The sequence below is a fragment of the Coffea arabica genome, chromosome 4c (assembly GCF_036785885.1).
Source record: "Coffea arabica cultivar ET-39 chromosome 4c, Coffea Arabica ET-39 HiFi, whole genome shotgun sequence".
Taxonomy (NCBI): domain Eukaryota; kingdom Viridiplantae; phylum Streptophyta; class Magnoliopsida; order Gentianales; family Rubiaceae; genus Coffea; species Coffea arabica.
In genome coordinates this window covers 7,882,367-7,905,007 of record NC_092316.1, presented here as the reverse complement: position 1 = coordinate 7,905,007, position 22,641 = coordinate 7,882,367, and the positions used below count along the sequence as shown (strand labels likewise).

Here is a 22,641-nt window from a genome sequence, read left to right as displayed (position 1 = left end):
TGAAGGAAGAATAACTATCAGCTGAAGAAATTTACGCCCGTTAAACAAACATTAAGAACAGAAAGAAATCAGCCATTTTGTACACAAAATTTTATAATAGCAGACGGGATTACAATATCCAAATTAGACCCTTAGGCTTTACACGCATTTGTAGTAGAGTAATATTTTCTTAAATCTGTGGGCTACTTACTCCTTCTCGATCAGCAGCAGATATTTTTTTGTCTCTTGCACCCTCAGCTGCAAATGGCTTGACCTTCCTTGAAGATTTTCTTCCCCAGCTATTCCAAACAAGCAGGAGAGAACGTACAACTCTAAAACTAACCAGCAATCTTTCAGTGCAATTTGACCCTTCGTTTGAAGTATTCTGGTCGAAAAAGAAGAAGAATTAATCTATGCCTCAGTCAGTTGCACATATGTATATTGCAACAAGCAGGAACATGGAACTCTGTAATCAGCAGGCTTCCAGTTTTAACTTGATGCACTTCGGAGTTTGCTGGTGGCTGAAGAAGACGGAATCTATCTATGCCTCGGTGAGTTTTAGGCGAGGAACAATATTCATGGACTGAAGTTCCTGGAAGACCAACAAAGATTCGAAGTGCAAGTCAGTGATTCGTGAACGGAAGCAACAAAAACAAACACACTGATAAATGAGAACTCCAAGTTTTGACAGTCTGTTTAAGGAACTCAAACCTCCACCGCTAATATTACTGACTCAGATGAAAACTGAGATATTGCATCCGTTGTAGACCAGTAAAAAGAGCTTTAATGAACTTCAATAATAGCACACCGAGTGCTAGTAGATATTGAACAAAATTGCCAGTTTCTCATCAATACCTAATCAATGTCCACAATTTTACCTGGATTAAGAGCTTGCATGCATATGGCAGTTTCATAGTAGATATGTTATCTCCGTTCTTGCATGTCGAACAAATGCCAGTCTTCAGCTTATAATTATAATATCCCAGTAAACCACATTTTCGGCAGACCTGTGACAATGACAACTTAAAGTTACTTGATATACTAAATAAATTGATTAAAGTTTAACACAACCATTATGAATTTCACTACAGCCAATATTTTAGCTATTATTTTTGTTGATTGTTCTGACTGGAACCAACAGAAGTTAGAAGCGAGAACAAATTCAATTTACTTCAGCAACTAAGTTGGCAAACAAACTTCCATGTAACAAGAACACGACAAATTGGGACCATATGACCCATAAATGTCACAGCGACACAAATCGTGCATGGCATCTTATAAAATGCAAGGAACTTATGACAAACAGCCTCCTATAATGAAAACGATCACCTGCAAGCTTAGCTTCATTTATACTTCCAAAAGTGAATTGAAAAGATGCTGAACACTTTACAAATGAAAAAGGAAAAGAAGAAAGAAGAATCTCCTGCTTTCCATGACTCCTAGGCTTAGAACTACAGCTTCTGCTAAAAGTAAAGCTCATAGACTAAGAATAGGGATCTTAAGTGCCGAACTGGTCAAATTCAGCATTTCGAGGGAAGATATTTATTGAATGCCATATCGGGCAAATTCAGCATTTTCCTAATGTACACTGCTTATGTGGCACTCTCCAATTGGCTTCAGCAAATGCAAATTTGACCATTTCAGCACCAAATAAGGATTTTTGAAAAATAGAGCGCTCACCACATATTCAGTCTCTTATGTACATTATTCAACAGGTAGGAGAACCCTTTCCCAGAAAGAACAGCAAGAATGTCTCCAAATTGTAATTTTTCAGGGACCTTGAAGTCCCATTTAACCAGTAAGATACCTTGGATGACACGTACTCATAAGATCAACCACAAGAAAACTAAAAAATAAGCAGATAAAATTAATGAGCCAATGTAAGACCTCCTTAAGAATACAAGAAGTTTCCTGCAAGTGCATCAGCACAGATATTGCTTCTCTTGAAGTATATGATATTCAGAGGCTGTCAATCTTTAGGGAATTGCATGTCTAACTCTCCAAAATTGAAGTGAATAAATTCAGGTCCTGCATTCTCTACAAGTTGAGGGCACTTGGAGCCGAACATTATCTCAATTTGCCTGATACTAATGTCCCAAACAAAGAAACCTGTAGTTCTGAGATAGTTTTGTTGCATGCCCAATACTTACATTAAAAACTGACTAACATGACATTGAATGATGTTGGATAATATTAGGACTTAAAATATAAAAATAACTTCCACTTACTAAGTCTCAGACAATCTTTTGGAATTATTAGAGATGAAAACACTAATAGTGATGAAGACCATCACAAACAAAAGACAGTGGGAAAGTAAGAAGACAACCATCAAATCACCCACAAAAAAAAAAAAAAAACAGCTCTGACATAATAACGCAAGATGACTCCAGTGATAATGAAACCAACAACTTCCATAGAAGAATCAATTAAAGCAAGGAAAAAAAATCTTTAAATTATGAGTCTATGACACACCTGAACCTCAAAAGGATCACTGGAAATCATTAAGCGCTCATATATTAACATACTAGCACCATAAGCAATCAAACAATCCCGTTCCATTTCTCCCACGCGGAGCCCTGAAAAGTTTTAAGAATCAGAATACACATTTTCAAACAGCAAAATAACTGCAAAACAATTAAGACAAGCAAAATTTAGACCTCCATTTCTACTTCTTCCTTCTGTTGGTTGCCTTGTAATCATCACACGGGGACCACTCCCTCGAGCATGCATTTTATCTAAAACCTGGTAGGCAAAACACAATGTGTGTATCTTTAAGAAGAGAATTCTCTAATCATTCAGAAAGGGAGTACAACATGCTGTTTAAACAAAAAAATGGCTATATACATGGCTGTCTATACAGTGTATAGCTACTGGCTTAATATAATAGGAGACAACTTCATGCTTAAAAAAAAGAAGTTTATGCTTTAGGTCAACATATATTTATGTCTGCTGACAAAGCATGAAGAGTCATTGCTCAAATTTGTGGATGTTCCTGTGAAGAGACACTTATGATACTAGAGCTCATAGCCTATCGAGCATGTTAACCCATTTTTAATAACATAAGAATCCTGTCAACTTGAGTAGTGTGGACATAAAAAGGGTGCAGGTGTGGCGGATGATGCTTCTGAGAAGGCTCTGCAGGTTGGCAGACAAAACTTGATAGTACTGACTGAATATAGTGATAGTAGCAGTGGTAAAATTGATAAAATGTTGGTGTCCTGATCATAAGGTGATAACAAGGCTATGGCAGTCATGGAGTTGGCATCATGAAAGAGAGAACAGATTATATTCTGGTGATGGCAATAGATGCCTAAATTGTGGTTCAGGTATTAAGTGGGATATCCTAATCAGCACAATGAGCTCCAAGACGGAGAGAAAAGGTGCCACTGGTTATGACCTGTGTTTGAGAAGGTGCTTTAAGGCTTGGATTGCAGAGGGGTTTCAAAGTTTGCTCAAAACCAAAACAGGATGACGCCATTGATGTTTTGGGCAAGCCAAGTCCATTAGGATAGAGAGAGACTCACAGACACACATAAAGACAGAGTGAGAGATGAACACGCAATTATGCAAGAAGTTGCACCTAAGGGGCAAATGAGGGAGATATAAACAAGAAGAAGACTCATGTCTCCCTCTTTCTAAATATATAGTACCGGAAGAGAATTGTTCAGAAAAGAATCTCTTTGGTTATTGGAAGTGAATTGTCCAGAAAAGAAGCTTTTCTGTTACACTACCCCTCCCAAAACAATAGTAGAAATCAGAGCAAAGAAAGGAGAATGCAGTATAATGGAGTATCATAAGTTACTATGAAATTTATCGTGTTGTGTAATATATGCTTATAAAACTGCATGGGGTTTACTCAACTTTTACCAAAATCCAACCATTCAGATGACAACAGCTGTAAGGCGCCAACCTATTTGCTTATTAAAATAATCAAACTACAAAACCAGTGGATCTCATGGAGTGTCATCTCACATGCTCTTGCATCCAATTATTTTAATCAATTACTTACATGCCATAATCAAGAAATGAATGCAAAAGCAATAAAAAAGAAAAAACTCACAATATCACATGCCACTGCTGCATAAAATATAAAATGGAGTTCAAACTTCAACCTTGCAGCTATATATTGTATTTTCCACTGAACAAATAGTCTTATGTTGTGGTAAAAGGTACTTCACATGATCAAACCATTTCTTGGCAGTTATATTGAATTTATAGAAGAAACTAGATCTAATAGAGACATTAAGTAGTAACTTTTCACAAGGCATAAGTTTTGTCCAATATTAGCTCCAATGAACAAAAACCATACAAGAATCAAACTCTCACCATGTGTTTCAGCTTCTGGTAATATATTGGGCCCATAAAAATATAAGCCTGTAAGGGCATGCCAGTTATACCTGGAAAACGAGAAATTGTATGTATGACCAGGCTACTTAACAGAACAATATCAATACACAACACAACAGACAAATGTCGATTTTCATATGCTGACTCATGAAATCATCAAGAAAAGACGAATATCACATCCTCTGTTTTTAATTGAGGCAAATATGTATTTTGGCTGCTTCGAGGATAATATGTACTTTTTTGACATATCGCCCACTCTCTCATTCAAATTGCATAACAAGATCATTTAACTGTCCCATCAATCTACCTTCTAATACTTTCAATTCAGAGAAGAACTTGTGATCCTACAAAATCCTTGTTAGAAATACGCTATTGAATGGATGGAATCAAGAACATTTCAAATTGTTCCTACTCTCCAAAACTCCCTTAGATCCCAGAAATGTTCTTTGTTACTAGAATTTGTCATCATGTTCCATCAAAAATGATGCACCAATAGTCATCTAATAAAGGAAACATTTTTTGCCATCTATGTGTTGTGCAACAAAACAAATTATTTCCACCGATAATTGGTGCACTGACAATGTTTGTGCAGTTGAAAAAAATTTGTGTAAATACTACACTTTAGTAGTGTACCAAACTACTTATAACTACTTCAAAGTAATCTATCCAAATGCCGATTACAACTAAACTTGGGATCTTGAATGAAGCATTTTGATAGAAACAACAAATGACAAATTTCCAACACCAATGCAGTTGCTCACTCATTATGTCATAATAATTATATTGATAAACTTGAGACAATGGCAATCCAGCTCATTTAGGACTGTCTGATGAATATCTAATGTTTACCTCATGCTTCACCAAATCTGTTTCCACTAGTACTCTTCAAAAAAATACTAATCGCATAACTGACCATAAAATAACAGACCTGAATAAATGAAGTCTTTGCCATTGTAGCTAAAGCCATGTTTCACAAGGGTTTCACTGTTCAAAGACAAGCATATGTCAAAAACCAAAAATCAGGATATGTAAGACACTGGTATAGGAGCTATAGAGCACCTTATCGCTTCAACTTTGTCTGCATGACCACTAGGTTCTCCGAATGCACTGCCGTAATGAAACCTACCACATGAAACTCCAGCTTTACTCCCCAGAAGCTCTATCATCTTACCAACTGTCATACGGCTGGTGCAAACATCAGACATTAACCATCAACTAGGAAATAACAGATTGTGCTTGTAAAATTCAGACATAGAAAACTCACATCATATATTTCAAGATCTCAAAACAGACCAAAACAAAGTAAGCAGAAATAACTCTCAGATAGATACAAATTATGTATATGCAGTCCATGAACTCATAAAACAGATAAAATAAATATCTTCTTTCCTATCTTACTGACAAAATAGCTGAAAGAGTACCAATGGTGCACATACTATACAATTGACTTTCATATCACAGTTCCAGAGCACTTCAGTCTTTTGAACATTCATTTCTCACTCTACTAAATGGAACTAATAAATTCAAGAGTGACTACAAGAACCAAATGAACAAAAAAAGTGATTGGGCTACCTTGGAAATCCATGAGGATTCATAATAAGATCAGGACATATGCCACGTTCAGAAAATGGAAAATCTTCCTGTTGGACAATGGTCCCACAAACACCTTTTTGCCCATGTCTGCTACTAAACTTGTCACCAACCTGGTTGAAGGACAAGCTTATAACTACTCAAATCAAAAGACAGAACTTAATTCTTAATCACAAGTGTGTTCTTCAGCTTTAAGTCTCATACCTCAGGCCTACGAGTATGTCGAACCATAAATTTAATGCATAAATTATTGTTCTTATCAGAGCACAGAGACACTCTATCCAAAACAGGTGTCTCGCCTTCAGGACCTTTATACGTCTGTATGCTTGGCTTGTACGCACTGATATAGTACAAGTAAAACAAACTTTATCCATGTAATCCAATCCATGTAATCCAGACCATAAAAGACAAAAATATTAGTAAATAAGATTTTGAGTCATAAACCTATCTGGTAGCCCCATTGGTGATGTGATAGGCCCTCTTGTAACTACGGGGGACTGTTTATTGATATAGATATAATCGGGTCTAATTATTTCTCCTGGAGAAGCTAGTCCATCATCATCCAAAATCTGCATGCAACATAACATTTCAGCATCGATTTAATGTTGAATTCAATAAGTAAAACTATAGCTGCAGGAAAAAGAATCTTAGGCCAAAATTAAGGTATGAGGTCTTAACATTAAAGCCCATTTATCTCTATTCAGAAACAACCAATGGTTAAAAAATGTGAACAGACAATAGTCAGAATAGTTCTTGTTTTATTCTTTCTCAATTGCCATTTTAAGACGAGAACCTCGGCCAGGAAAAAAATTGAAGAATATGGCAACATCAGGCGGTCCTCCAGACCAAATATTGTCGTTATACCATTAAAATTCCTGTAGGCTGCTTCAAATGCCAAGTTTCAAAGGCAATATGATGTAACAGCAGTTCAGTTTGATCAAGAATATCTTCTAAAGCAAGGATTTCCAAATACATAATTTCCAAACTCAACTAGTCTTAGTTAACCTTAATCTTGCACTAATATCACACCTGCAACTTTTCTGGATCATACCGCTCACGTTGAGGTCTGATTATTCTATCAGATGTGCCATTCTCGTACTTCTGAACTATAGCTGACATTCTGTTTTCAAGAAAAAGAAAATGAAAATCATTCTAGAAGCTCAACAAAAATTTTTACATATTCGACTTGCAAAAGTATTGAAAAAAGTATTTTATGATATATACTTTTTCATCACAATGCAACGACCAAAACCACGATCTAGGGATGATTTGTTCATAACTATTGCATCTTCTATGTCATAACCGCTATAACTCATCACTGCTACCGTTGCATTCTGCCCAGCTCCTAGCTTATCATATCCAACCTGAAACTCAAATTGTTAGTTCCATGGCATGGATTACACAACACATGTGAGTAATGCATACGCACCAGTTCAATTGTTCTGGTTGTCAGCAATGGTCGTTGAGGATATACCAAAAGGTAGATTAACGTATCCATTCGACGTAACTACAAAAATAGTACCGGGTTAGTAGGAGTAAACATAATCACACTCAGCAGTATTAACTCAACACATTGTGGATTAAGGACCTTAGAAACAAATTTAACTACTTAATTATAAGAATATAGAGGGATTATTTTCTCAGAAATGCCAACAGAAAAAAGTGCAGCTACTTCATCTGTTTGTCCATATTTCAAGGACAACATCAGGTATAGAGAGCCATGACAAGAATATCAACTGAAACCAACATATCCAAACTATAGCTCCCTAGTGTCAAACAATGAAAATCCAAACAGATAATGAAGAAAAAGAAAATTAGAGTTAAAAATTGAAGTCTCCAACATTAATTGCACACTTTTGGACAACTCCTCATTTGAATACACGTGAAGTCAATATCTACTTGCCTGGTTGTAAGCAATATTGCCCATTGCTTGTTTTCCCATAGCACACTACAAACATTATAAGAAAATCTGTAATTTCTTTTATAGTCCTCTGATATACAAATATTCACAATGATACAGAAAAATGAGTCTACCTGATAGGTATTTCTAGGGGACTGATTATGATGTGGATAGGGAATTAAACCTGCGCAAACACCAAGGATGGTAAAAGGCTCTATTTCAATATGTGTTGTTTCTGGTGTAGCCTCTCCTTCATACAAAGCAATCTGTTTAATGCATAATCTTGCAGCAGTAAGTATGACTGTATTAAAATAAGTGGTCTTCATGAAAACTGCATCAATATTAGAATGGAATTACAAACCAGAGCATTGTTCTCCTCATTAACATCAAGGTACTCTATCAAGCCCTCCCTTAGAAAACTGTCAAAGGTGCGGACTCCATCCTACAAGCAATCAAATTTTGGTAAGGTGATAGACAATGTTGCTAGAAAATACATGCTAGTTAAAAGAGTTACCTTCAACTCCTTCATATGGTGTTCCTTAATTCGAGATACACCTTTGTCAGCAATAACAAGTGGACGACAAACACGGCCTCCATCTGAAGCAATATAAACACAATGCTGCAAGAGAATTCTTTCTTAAGGTTTACTCATCTATGTAAAATCACTTTAACCATAGTCAGAGCAGAAACAAAGGTAAAGCAAAGCATAGCGTCAAAGAATACCTGTTTTTCATTCACAAAAATGCTCACGAACTCACCAATTTTACCAGCCCTCCGTAATTTTCTCATTGCACTTGCAAAACGCTAAATTTAGATTCACCAAACAAGGTAAAACAGTTAGGAGAGACCTATATAAGCATGAATTAGTATCCATATATAAATTGAACAGCAACAATTCCCTACAATCCAATCAACTCAATTGACAGAATATTGACAACTTAGTACATGTCCATCCTGTCTTTATTTTGAGATATAAAGCTTCATTACTTGACTGGAGCACTATCATAAGCTATCACTGTTAGATTCAAAAAACTTTAACCAGTGCCAGTAGTTCAAATGATATGCATAAAGAGCATCTCTTTTAGTATGTACAGTTTATCGAGAATATTGTATTAATCTACCTGTGGCTTCCTGTGCTTTCCAAGAATAAGACCATTCAATATGATCAAAAATGAGTTCGGCATGTGAAGCTCTTCTCCGGATAGTAGTTCTAGGTCTTCAACCCCCAAAGAGTAGCACTGATCCACAAAGAATGCCAAACCTTTAACATAAATTATGATAAACAGATGAAGGCACGCATACTTAATTGACATTATAATAAGATCAAAAAGGATCCACAATATTATATAGCTATTTACAAGACCGATAACTAGTAAATGTCACCATCACCACACCTTGTAACCTTGCTTTCCCTTTTCTGACATCATATCCAAGTTAAAATCCAATCAAACACTGCACTTACTTCCACTAGCACTACAGCATTAAGTTCTTAAACACAATCTAGTTTCAATTTGACTAAAAATGAAGCTTCAGCTTTGAAAAATCACTTTCCTAAATTTAAAAACATAATAAAGTTATGAATAAATTATGTTAAATCTGCATGGCCATGCATAAATAGCCAAGCAGAAGATTAGAGGCTAAAAAGTCACACTCCAGAAAGTTGATGATACCACATGATATCTGCACTTTTATATTTGAATGAAAAAGTTGCAGCTGTAGAAATGTTTTTTTCTTCCCAATTACTCAAGGACTCATCTATTCTTGATTGGTCTATTGATGCTTAGAAACTAAAAAAACAACTGAATGATCCAATAATTAGCTGTTCTAAGGCTCACAATTTATCTGAAACCAGATAAAGAAAATGCTTATTTGGAACCACCAAGAGCAGCAAAGGAAAATTTAATGATATGACAGCAGAATATGATTAGTAGCTAAGAGTAGTATGCTAATGCTAGTCAAAAGACAAATAACTAGCAGCAGTTGCCATGAATTTTTGAAAAACCATATGCAATTTTACAATGTTGATCACAAAGATGTGGAATTTCATTTCCAAATATGCCTACAAGCAAATGCAAGAGATATGAGCATAACTAGTGATAGAGATTTTGCAGCGCATACAGCATCATACTCCATTACAAGTACTTCTAAGGTTCAAGATCAAGTAGAATAGTTAGTACTTTCACTGTAGCAACCATGTAGGTACGTGCCAAGCAATCATATCATGCTACCTCAAGGTGAAATACCAAAAGACCAAGTTCAAGAAGTCCAATTGTATGCATATGCATTTCAGTTATATGCACATGCAGTTGTATCTTCTGAGAAGATGCTTTCATTCAAGATGGTCATGGTTTGAAGAAAAAGAAACTGTACCAGAGAACTAATTGGGCCTTCCTCTTCATCAGTTGTAACATGAGTCATCAAGGCCAAATTTTTCACCAATCCACAAGCTTCACCTTCTGGAGTGTCACAGGGGCAAAGCATTCCCCACTGCAGTATAGTTTCAACAACAGCTAAGAAAGAATTTATGCAATACATGATTGTACCTAAGTGACATAGTATTGGATGAACATCAGACTCACCTGGCTAGGTTGCAAGGCTCTAGGTCCACTAACTTTCCTGGACTTCTCAAACTGTGGAGAGATCTTTGTCATGTGACCCAGTGATCCAATATAGGAAAGTCTAGCCACAACCTGTTGTGAAAAGGAGTCAACTCCATTATACTTAATATTTCTTCTTGGAAGAATCTCTCAAAAGGGTAGCTGAACTTTCAAAAATTACAAGTCAGATGAATGTGTCTGTCAATTATTTCTACAAGCACAAGAGTTTTCGAAAAAAATGTCTTCTGATTCTTCAAATTTTGTGGACCAGATTGTGGATAATGCAAGTTTTGCAGTTACACATATGCATGAGTGCGGATGGCAAAATGTAAGACAAACTGTTTGCTGTATACATTAGCTGTGAAGTTTACATTATGTAAAATACTTAGTTATTCAAAGCTAACAGACATATTCGTTAGCAAAAATCCTCCTGCATCTGAAACTAATATCAGCTGTTCAGTTAGTTATGAATTTTAAATCTTCTGGCACAGTTGAGAGATATTGTCCCTTTTTAATGATGTCAAACTCTCAGGAAACATAGATAAAGCGGTACAGAGTTTGATGTGAACAGCAATAGCAAGACTCCCAGGGACAACGCTCATATGATCCCCTATGGGTTGATAAGAAAATAAATACCTGTGTCATGCCTTTTCGGTGCATCCTAAATCGCTTGACATCCCAGTTGCCAGTAGAAAGGGTCCTTTCTAGACCAACAGTAATGCTATCTTTCACTATGTACTGCAAGCAGAATAAGACAAGCAGAAAGTAAGTCACCAGATGGTTCTCACTTGTTAAGTGCATGCGTAAATGCAAAAAAAAGAGTTATGAAATTCAAACAAATTATTGTCAGCATCATTTTATTAAGCCAATTTCTTCTTTTTTTTTTTTATTTCTTAAGGTATGACATAATTAGGATCCTCATGGAGATGAATATTAACTTCAAACAGTACATGATACGTTTGATAAGAAATATAGTACTTAAATTGTAAAGTATAAAAGGAAGTAAACAACACAACACTAAAGATGTAAAAGTAGTTTTGATCAACGCCCAGAGCCAAACCAATCAGCAATGCGATTCTCATCCAAAGAAATCTCATTTTGTCGTAAATTTTGGAGAAAAAAAAAAAGCATTCGCTAGGTCATTTTGAAAAAGAATCAATCCTATGTGAGCCAGCAATTGTAAGACATATAATAGTTTAACAATGACTGCCTGCCAATCATCATCACAGAAGGCAAATACAGAACTTACCTGTTTTTTATATCTCTTTTGCACACTTAAAAGAAAAATGAGCATGGCTAACAGATCAAGCACATTGGTGAATCCATGAATCAAAATACTGATTTTCAAAGGCCAAATTGAGAGAAAAGAGTCAGACAACCCAGTTGAGTCCCAGCAGATGAAAACATAGCTTAATTTGGCTGTATCAGCCCTATGAAAATTCGGGGAAAAAGTTCCCTCACTCTGCAATACATCACTTGCATCTGTAGACAATGCTATGCACTTTGATTTGTCACATTTCTTTTACCGCTTTGGAAATCATTTTCTCAAAGTTAAAGGAAGGGTTTAAAACAAGCAACCTGAGCATCAGGCACAAAGGAAACGTTAACAATATAACATCCTTTCTCAGAAATTTAAAGTCGGCAAGGATGTTTAGGAAAATAGACCTGAAACATGTCAACATGGCTAGAACAGCTTGGCTTTGAGAGAAAAAAGTCGAACAAACCCAGTTAACTTAGAACAGATTAAAGCATAGCTTAATTTGGCTGTATCAGCCACATGAGAATTTGGGATGAAAGTCCCCTCAATCAGCAATAAATCACTTGCATCTGTAGACAAAACTCTGCACTTTGATTTGTCACATTTCTTTTACCACTTTGGAAATCACTTTCTCAAAGTTAAAAGACGGGTAAAGAACAAGGAGCCTGACCATCAGGCACACAGTAAACCTTAATAATAACATCCTTTTCTCAGAAATGTAAACTCAGCAGGAATGTTTAGGAAAATATACCTGAGACATGTCAAAGCGGCTAGAACGGCTTGTCTTTGATAGGATAGCATCTATAGTCTTCCTCACTTCATCATTCATCGTCTTGAACAAGTCCTGCAATGCATGTGCTGAATGAGACATAGTACCACCATACAAAGGATGTATATTATGATATATACAGGATTCAAAATAATTTACCTCAAAAAGCAAAGACAGCAATTGCCCAGACAGCTCCAATCGTTTGTTCCCCACATAATCCTACAACAATTACATTTCAAAGCATTAACACCAGGTTTAAGTATAAGTTTATCTCATTGCATCAGAGCTTTTAGCATTTAAATAAAATATAGAAGGGAGATCCACCAGTGGTACATACAACATAAGCATTAAAGACCTAATTTTTACATCAAACTTTCTATTTTAAACAGCATAGTTCTGGTATAGAACCATTAGCACTTCATATCCAACTAAATAAAAATAGCAGAAATTTTGTAGGGTAACTTGCTCCATGCTAGCCTTAGAGCAAATATTTGTTTTCAGAGGAAAACTGAAAGAGTGCTTAAGCATCATTATAAAATGATGAATCAGCGTTCACAGTAAGGACCTTCATAATCGTTCTTTTGTCAGTAGCACCAATACAACATAAGAAAATTGGAGCTAACCCTGGGGAGAAAGGGTTCAAGACAGGAATCAGTGACGTGTTCTACAAACCTGATATGTCAAACATCAAGGCAAGTATGCAAGGATCAAGTACCAAGATTAGTAGACCAAACTAAAAAGCTCTCTCTCGGATATCCTACTATAAAAAAATGGGATTATAGAGCAAGACTAATAACAGAATTGTAAGATGGGTCAGTCACCACATTCCTTGCAAGTTCGAGTATGTTGAAGGGAACTAGAGCCTTTGAAGAATCAGAAAAATCTTTCCCAGAGTGAATAACAGGTTTTGTCATAGAGAAAATGTTTGCATCATAAATAGGAATTTGGAGACTTCCAACCATATAATTCATTTGGTGAAAAGCTATTTCTCAAATTGAAGTTCGAGAGACTTCTCCATAAGTTTCACCATGCTTTGAATCATTTACTGATGTACATTTTTTATCTAGAGAGAAGACCCAGAGCTAAGTTGTAAATGATCACATACTTTTAGTGTAGTTATTAGATAAGCATATCAAATGCATGTTTCTGCCATTCATCTATTATCACAAATTTTTAAGTGCAGCTAATAAATAAGCACATGAAATACATGTTTTTGCCCTTCACGTGGTGCAAAAAAGTTTCTGATTTGCAGCTGCGGACTATCATCATTGTTACTTTAGTTGATTAATCAAGTAAAATAGGCTGATAATCATAAACCTTCACAAGTTACAGGGAAAAGACAACCAGTTAGTGGATATAGTACCTTATCATCCATTGCATCTTTATTCAATATTGCTTCCATCATGCGTCTCAACATTACAGCAACATAGATGCATTTTGAACGAAAATTATATTGACGCACCTAAAGAAAGAGACAGTGAAACAGAGAAACAGAAAAAAGATCTGAAACAAACACCTAGAACCTTGTATTCAAATTCACAATTTTGGAACATTTCTTACAGGAATGTTGGCAATAAATATGTCTCGAAGGATACTGAGAGCTCTTTTTTCCTACCAATATGAAAAAGATTTTAATGAAGGGAAAACTAGATTCAAGAAATCTACGGGGCAAAGCAAAACTAAATACACTTACAACTGGAGCATAAGCATATGGCAATTGTTTAACCTGCAATATGTGAAAAGAACTATGTAAAAACAAAAAGCATAGGAAAAGAAGATGATGTCAATTAAGAAAAATACTAGAACTATTTTACCAAGACTGAAGGGAAGAAAATTGACACAGCAATTTAGATTGGATAACATATTTGTATTGGTGAAATATATTTTAGGATAAAACAGCATATATTTAACTGCAATTATAAATTTGGGCATCTTTTTCACGGGGGTACCACTTTTACCAATGAATAACAGATGCTGCCTCACAATAAAAGGGTTTCTGAGATTGAAACTAGTTTAGCCTAATATTTTTGGGCTAAACTAAAAGAAGAAAGGGTCCTAACATAAATGAACCCCTACTAGCAACCTATATTAACGTCACACTAAGAATTCAATTGTATGTTCCAAGGAGCCTAGTTTCACACCTAAATCTGTAGAATTCAATAGTTATGTTCCAAGGAACCTAGTTTCACACCTAAATCTGGTCTCATAAACTAGACGAGCAAGTGGCTAGCTGCTTTTTCTCCTACCAATTTTGCTGTTTCTTCTCCCCAAATGCTCTATCAATGGCACCAGAGATAAAAACCCACTCAAAAATAAGTTATAACATAAAGCTCCATTTCATAATTTATTACTGGAGTGCAATGAACCAGAAAAAAATAAATCTGGTCTCATAAACTAGTTGAGCAAGTGGCTAGTTGCTTTTTCTCCTACCAACTTTGCCATTTCTTCTCCCTGGAAGGGCTTAGCAAAATGCTCTATCAATGGCACCAGAGATAAAAACCCACTCAAAAAAAAAGTTATACCATAAAGCGCCATTTCATAATTTATTACTGGAGTGCAACGAACCAGAAAAAAAAAAGTTTGCTATATAAATTCTGCATCCTGAGTAACAAGGGTTCTAAAGATTTCTGTTTGATATAAAAAAAATTTCTTCCCCTCACAGTCAAAACATAACCAGAAATGACATCCAAAGAATGGTTCCCAATTCCTCCTGCACTTCTATTTCTCATGAAGAGAGATCAGCTCAGGAGATCTTTAAAACCTTTGCCACGACAAATAAACTCCACTCCAAGGAGAAAACAACCCACATTTGCTTTGCGTTTAAAATCAAGTACTCATTTTAATCTCCCCAATTTTCTTATTCCATCTTAATGGAGATTTTGAAGCAATGCATTCGGAAAACTGAAAAACAGAATTTTTTTAATGTAAAATTAATTTGGCATCCAACAAGAGATGAAAATATTGATGGCAAATCTCCAGAAATCCACCAAGAAAGCAAACCTGCTTCTCAAGGTATTCCAGGGCATGGTGTTGTGTATATACATTTGCTTTTGCACATTCCTGAAACGAATAATGCATTAGAACACAATTGAGAATTTCTAAAGTATGAAAACTAAAAAAATAATTAAAGAAACATCCATTGAGAATCTAAATATTCATAGAAGATGCTGATGGTTGAAACACAAGACATAGAATGCTTGTCATCATAACACTCTTGACCTTAAAGCATTTCTTGGTTGTCTGTCTAACTCTTGAGGAAATAACACATGAAAAGAAAACTAATTAAACTATTTTATCTCATTAATTCTGCAAAAGTACAGGGTGGATGTTACAACATTGAGTCTATCTTGCAACTAGAATAAGTTTCACAAGGTTAAATAGACTAACAGATTTCCAAACACCATGCCCTCTCAAAAGGACATAGTATACAGGCCAAAAAAGCTCAAATTATTTAGAATGAAAGTGAAGACGACTTGGGAATATCCCACACTGGAAACTAAGAACTAAAATATGCACAAAAAGGGAGAGAATAAAATATCTATAGCACAGAGGTGGAAGGAAAATAGAACTGCAGGAGGTATATTTATAATGGACATCAATTAAAACAATAAATATCATGTACTGTTCTACCTCAATGGAAGGCAACAGCAATGCACTATAACGTGGATCTCTTCCAATCATTTGGACAACCTCCTGATCACTCTCCATGCCCATAGCCTTCATAACCACCATTATAGGAACCTGCAAAAGGAAGTTTGAAAGACAACGCAAACGGTAATAAGCAGAATATACTATAAAAATTTAGAGATATTTGGGTGGTTATAATTGGAATGAAAGAAAATTAGTAGGAATAGGAGGAGGCAGCTCTTAATGTTTAGGTCAATCTTGTGAGAGGTGAAAAGCAAATGGAAGAACATGGAGAGAGAGAGTAGGATAGCTTAGTTAATGAAGCATAATTTCCTATCCATGCCAAAATTGGACAGAACAAAAAAGAAGACCATTTCAATCAATCATTTGCATATAGACATCAAATAACCTTGATTCCAGAAGAAAAATTAGTAATTGTTTACATTCTTTTCCACCACAGCCCTTTTCCACACCATATGTTTCGCTTTTTCTTTGTTGTTGAGTGATTCTCTAACCTAAACATACTCTAATAGTAAGGTGGAAGAATAACCTTGCTTTTAAACTGATTAAGGTATAGATATATCTTCTCCTTCTCCATTTTGATGACTGTTTTACTTTTTGTAGCTGCAGTACTGCTAGTAACAGATGCTTGCACACTGCAGAAGAAATAATCGGCCAAACAGATACATGCAAAGGTTAAAACAGGATACAAATTTTTTTAAAAACGTAAAATAAGAATTATTCAACTTATGAAAGATTAATAGAAATATATACAGCTATTTTTCTTGGTGATTCCAGATTTTAAGTGAATGAACCTATTGCTGAGTCAATGCATTAAACTCAAAATTAAAGTCCAATGTTTATAATGTTACTCTTTGCTCTGAAATCAACAATAAATTCGTTAGAATAGTAAGAGACGAATGATAAACATAGGATTGAATTCGTTATTTTAAAGCACACTAATCCATATACACAAATGCTAAAAGTGTGACTTTTGACAAGTGAATTATTCCTAAAAATTTCAGGTTTGTTTGGTCAAGAGAATAAACAAAGATAATACACTGCAAATAAAATGATTCAAGTAAAGAAAGTGAATGAGATCTGCATGGTCTGACAGTTTAACTAAGCTATCTAAGTTGCAGGTTCTATCATTTGAAACATGAGAAGATATACTAAAATTGAAAACACTTAGCATAAAAAATTTCAAAAGTTCCCTGAAGTTCTCAAGCACCTCAAACATAAATGAGTCTCTTTTCACTAAAAGGTGGAGTTTGTAAGCAAAGAATATAAGTAAAACTGTATAAACATTAGTAAGCAAAAAAGTTCATACTAATCAAGGCATACAGAAGCCTATATGCCCCAGGATCACAAGCCAGACACAAATTATACAATGATTTCAACCAAGCAAATGAGACTTAGCATTCACAAAACCCAATCAAAACTTTGAAGCAAGAAATCAACAAATATTGATAAAAGAAAAACACAAGAACAAAAGGGTTTAAATGAGAACACACAAAGGGAGGATTAATCCAAAAATGAACAGTAAACAACAACTTGAGAATTGTAAAAATACTCACCAGCCCTTCTTATCAGCATCAATAATTATCCTGTTCTTTGAAAGTTGTTCTTGAATTAAAATCACCTGGTACAGTTCATCAGATTTAGCACCACAACTGACAATATACTCACTGAAAATAAACTACAAAGGCAGAAGAATATCACCTTCTCTGTTCCTTTGATAACAAAATAGCCTCCTGGATCAAGTGGGCACTCACCTACAACGAATCCGGGAAGCTAGTAATTGTGCAGTCATTGTCCACTAACATGCCAAGTTTGTTCAGACAAAGAGCTACATCTTTCTTGGAAAAGAGAAAACTTACCAAGCCTTGCCAGTTCTTCTTCATCCTTTCCATACAAAACACAGCAACAACTTCTCAGCATGATAGGCATCCTTCCAATAACAACATCTTTCTGCAAATAAAAAAATTAATTTTACGTACAAAAAGATGTGCCTTACTGTCATTGTCAGAAATCTCAGACGTCAAAAAAGTACCTTCGTTTGTACGGAAGTATTTTGACCACTCCCAGTAGTATATTCTATTGTTACCAATATTGGAGCTGCATAACTGAAGTTTATGGCAACCATAAGAGAAAGAAATCAATTGAAGGAAAATGTCAAAATTACGATGCGACTACCCTCAGAAGCCAGAAATTTGAGTATAATAACAAAAAGAATTGGAGGAACAAGTTCAAACTTTCAGCTGAGTATCTATCTGAAAGGAAACCCTAATTGTAGATCATCATGATCATATATATATCCCACATGTTTTGATACATAAATTAAGAACCACTTGATTCATGAAATTCAGTATATGCTGCAGAATAACACACACTGTAACTGTAACTACAAAATTTCACCCAAAGAACAAAAGGCAAGAGGCTGAGGAGTCAAATGGGCAAGCAAAAGATCCCCAAGTAAATGCAAATTGGTACCAATGCCACACTCATCCTACTTGAGAACATGTCTCCCCCTGCTTAAGAACCTTTCTCACACTGGTCAGCCTCAGTGCAGATCCATAGTCACCCAACTGTAGTAATGAAGTATTACATTGATCATGTTTTTCATCTTCCCCTCCGTGCATCAAAAGGAATCTCACACCACGTGGCCCCAGATAAAAGAGAACCACTACAAGATATATCAAGTATATTTATGTGCTGCATATCAGTCTCTGAAGCTACTTCTAATTTTGGAAATCAAAACTCATTGCTTAATCAAAAAGAGAAATAATGGATATTGTCTTAAATTAAAATAGCAAAGAGGTTCGAAAGAAACTGTCAAACACATGTCAATTTCATTCCACTTCTATTGAACCCTGAACTTGAACCACAGAGCATGTCTAAATAGGTTCAGCCAAGCCACTCAGGACTCCTCCTGAAGTCAACTTGACTAATGTCCCATCAAATGAGTTCCTCTAAAAGCTCTGGATCCAACAGAGCAGTACTGACAGAAGTCAAATAATCTGCCATTAATGTTAGTTTATTCATGGCAATGTGAAATAACATGACAACAAATTCCATTGGATACTTTTCTAAAACATAAAACATAACGAAACTTTCACTCTATTCCAAAAACTCACAACAACAGCAATATACTTGGATTGTTCTTCCCATTCATCAATACATCCTAAAGCAAACTCCTTAGGGCATCATTAAACTAGTGCAAGTTAGATGTAGATGCAATCTCTGTAAATCTACATAGCAAATGTACTTTTGACCGATAATTTAGAATTAAAACAAGATAAGGTGATAGAATGAACTTTCTCCTCTTCTATAAGCTTTATGATAGTCAGAAGCTAATTTAAAGCTCCATAAGTCTGTTGTTTCGAAACCTCGTCTCACTGAACAAAACCTAAATGTATGTCTTCAAGTTTCAGATACTTACGTAGTATCAGAGAGGCGACACTTGTGTGGACTGAGCTTTTCTGTTACACCATCAATTATCATTGAGGGCTCGCCAATGCGCACATCTTTGTATCTTTCACAATCAGAACAAATGGAAGACAGAGACAAAGAAACACAATAACTCTTTAAACTTCAATCAAAGAAAAACTGATAAAACTTTTAACTTTATAATAAAAAGTGAGAATTGGACACCATTTTCACCTTAGGTAAACATTTTCATCCTTTTTCGATGATCTGATTTCATTGTTTGCATGCACAATCTTTTTTATCTCCGTCCTAACAAAGTAATTGAAGGAATCCAAATGCTGCTTCACCAACCCTCTCACCTACAATGCCAAGAAATTTACCACAACTATAGTACCATTTTGCATTATAATTAGAAAGAAACAACTTACCTAAAATTGCCACCTGACTCAAACAAAAATGTTCTTAAAACTTCCATTCACGTTTTTACAAAAATAAATGTCAGTTTTTCAGGTAAAACATGTTAAAATAGTGTTTCTCCTTCAAAATTCTCCTTTTATTTAGTAAAGATTTACATTCCAATGTAACAAAATACCCTTTTCTTTCGTTTTGAAACTTTTACCAAATTCAAATTGCATCGACACGGCCTTGGCATTTGGAGTGCAAAATTGAAACTTTTACCAATAAAAAACGACAAACCAGGAATTTAAACACATAAATTGGTATTCTTTTTATTTTTTGCCTGTCTTTTCAACAGTTGCAATAAAAATAAAGGGAAAGCAAAAGGAGTCAAAGAGCAAAACTTCAGCAACAGAAAATCAAAAAGCCCTTTAAAAATAAAGCAACAAGTACCTTCAAAAACTCGGGAAGTAGCTGGAATTTGTCCACAGCAGACTTTACAGGGGTAGCAAGAAACTGTTTATCGATTCCTGACCTGAATTGCATAAACGATACCACCATTAACATCAAAATCAAAACATAAACATGTTTATAACTTCAATATATTTAAGGAAAAAAATGCATTAAGTACCATTGAGGTTGATTATGGAGGCCCTCGTTTGCTACCATCTTGATTGAGCCCTTTTTTTTCTTTTTCTCAGTATTGCCAAAAAGAATTGAATGAAAGCAGCTTGTTCATAGACAGTTGTATAAACCCTCCTAAACCCTCAGTTTACTTTCCTCCCCTGCTTAATTTTGTAAATAGATTAGTACCAATACTTTAGAGATTATGAATTAATGTTCATGATTAGTTGATTTGGGCCTGAAATCGGTTTCGTGCTGCGTCGGTTGAATATGCCATTTTGGGCTCTCGCTTTTGTTTCATCAACGCTTTCCTCTATTCTTCTTCTCTTTATAGCCCAAATTCAGCTTTTTTTTTTCCACAAACGTTCAACATTTTATAGATATAGCCCAAATTAAGCGCTCAACCCTTTTCGACATGATTTGATGTTCTCTGTGTCTTTTGAGACTTGGGCCTTGTGCTATGGTAGCTGGCCCAAACTTCCCATGTTTTAAGGTCTTGCGCGCGTTCTTTTTTGTTTCTTGTGCTCATTTCAGACTTAACCTTGGGAGGACAAAAGGTTAGGATGAGGGTTTGGAACTAACAAACTGTTCATTGGTCAATTAAAAATGTCTCTATCAATTGAGCGTAGTTTTTCAAAATTTGCTACTTTTTATTTGGAGTTTACATATTGTGCGTTTTTCCTAAGAAGCAATAGCGATGGCGAGACCGATGTGAGTCTCCGAGTCCCCATTGATTAAGACTAACAACAAAATAATCTGCAATCGCTCGGTGACCCCTACCTAAGAACTACTACGCTTGCTCACTTTTCGTGTACGCCAAACCAACTAAATATTAGGCCACTAGACGATGATGCCTTTTTAACTTGTTCCTGCCTCCTCCCAAGGTCACTTCACTTAAAAGAGGAAAAAAAAAATGCGTAAACACAAGTTGGTTCAGTTGATAAACGCGAGCCACCTTTTCACAAAAGATCGCGTGTATTTAAATTTCGCTGCCGATATCAGAAATGTGTTGGCGAGCGATCTAACCGTTTGAAATGTGAGTTTTTTTAGTGTTTGTCTGTAACTTTTTTACTGTACTTTACTGTAAAAGTTTTTAAAAAAATTTTTTAAAGTGTGTATTTTTTTTAAATATTTTGAAGTACATTAGTTTAAAAACTTTAAAAATTTTTTTGAGATTACTGGAACTAAAGTTTTTTAAAAACTTGTACTAACAGACAAACTTGATAAAAAACTTGGCTTCGAAACAGGCTATTATATGTGAATCTATGACGATGACTAGAGGTGAACCCCCCAAATTTTTTCCTGCCGCAAAGAGAGAGAGAGAGAGAGAATGCAGCATCGACGCGGATGCACCCAGCCCAAGCCCCTAAGCAAATTCCTCAAAGAAAAGCCTATGAGGAAAAAAGGGAGTTGCATCTTTTTCACGACAGAAAACATCCCATCACATATGTTTTCTGCCTCAAAATCATCAAGAATAGGCATCGTATTTAACTTTTGGACGGTTGCTATTCCTACAATTTTCTCCCTTCTTGATATATATATATATATATGTCTTTGATTTTTCCACACGTTCGTGACACCTAACCATATACAGACATCCCAATTCTTGTCATTCCCACAATTTTCTTCCTTTCTCGTGTATCTGTCCTCAATTCTTGTTCTATGCCAATATTTATATACTGTATTTAGAAAAGGGCTGACATCCACGAAAGTTATCTGTGTCTGCCTATCTACTTCATCCCATTAGACCTCTCTATCAATTTATCCTACTTCTGCATCTTTTCTTCGGTTCTTTCCTGACAAGTAAAATCCATTCATAGCTTTAAGTTAAAAGAGTCCTTGCCAAGTGCTTTGCAATGCGTTCGAGCACATGAACCATGAAAACAATTTTCTGAACATGCATGGATTCCACTGATTGACAGCAATCAAGTGCTTGGTTGCTTTCATCTGTAGTAATCTTCCACCATTGGCATATGTTCATCATATCTTTAGTAACTTTTGGACTTCTTTTTCCTGCTATCAGGAAAGGTGGATTTCATGATATCTAATGCCTTTCCTCTCAAACAAAAAAAAAAAAAAAAAGAAGACAAATGCAACGAACCCAAATTTGACTGAGCTGTGATCT

At 35.4% G+C, this 22,641-nt stretch overlaps 1 protein-coding gene across 5 annotated transcripts; it reads right to left on the bottom strand.

The window, feature by feature from the left end:
* Positions 1-75: 75 nt before the first annotated feature.
* On the bottom strand, positions 76-20,706 carry LOC140005214 (DNA-directed RNA polymerase III subunit 2-like). Of its 5 annotated transcripts, XM_072045822.1 has the most exons (38): positions 20,524-20,706; positions 20,346-20,427; positions 19,731-19,855; positions 19,510-19,602; positions 18,121-18,193; positions 17,948-18,038; positions 17,790-17,842; positions 17,645-17,709; positions 16,618-16,723; positions 16,071-16,181; positions 15,441-15,500; positions 14,134-14,166; positions 14,001-14,051; positions 13,804-13,902; positions 12,600-12,659; positions 12,423-12,515; positions 11,050-11,151; positions 10,396-10,506; positions 10,187-10,303; positions 8,938-9,054; positions 8,540-8,620; positions 8,331-8,435; positions 8,178-8,258; positions 7,951-8,082; positions 7,820-7,864; positions 7,346-7,423; positions 7,141-7,280; positions 6,946-7,036; positions 6,361-6,485; positions 6,121-6,256; positions 5,899-6,029; positions 5,386-5,511; positions 5,255-5,310; positions 4,306-4,376; positions 2,637-2,721; positions 2,452-2,555; positions 858-986; positions 76-571 (listed from the first exon to the last, which is right to left on the bottom strand). In XM_072045822.1, the coding sequence occupies exons 1-38, from the start codon at positions 20,559-20,561 to the stop codon at positions 521-523; spliced, it is 3,447 nt and encodes a 1,148-aa protein (XP_071901923.1). In that variant the 5' UTR covers positions 20,562-20,706; the 3' UTR covers positions 76-520. The 5 variants fall into 5 exon arrangements, 4 of the variants coding, with proteins under 4 accessions (XP_071901923.1, XP_071901925.1, XP_071901926.1 ...); XM_072045824.1 differs by lacking the exon at positions 14,001-14,051; XM_072045825.1 differs by lacking the exons at positions 20,346-20,427; positions 20,524-20,706 and having other exon boundaries at positions 19,510-19,594.
* Between the last annotated feature and the right edge of the window lie 1,935 nt (positions 20,707-22,641).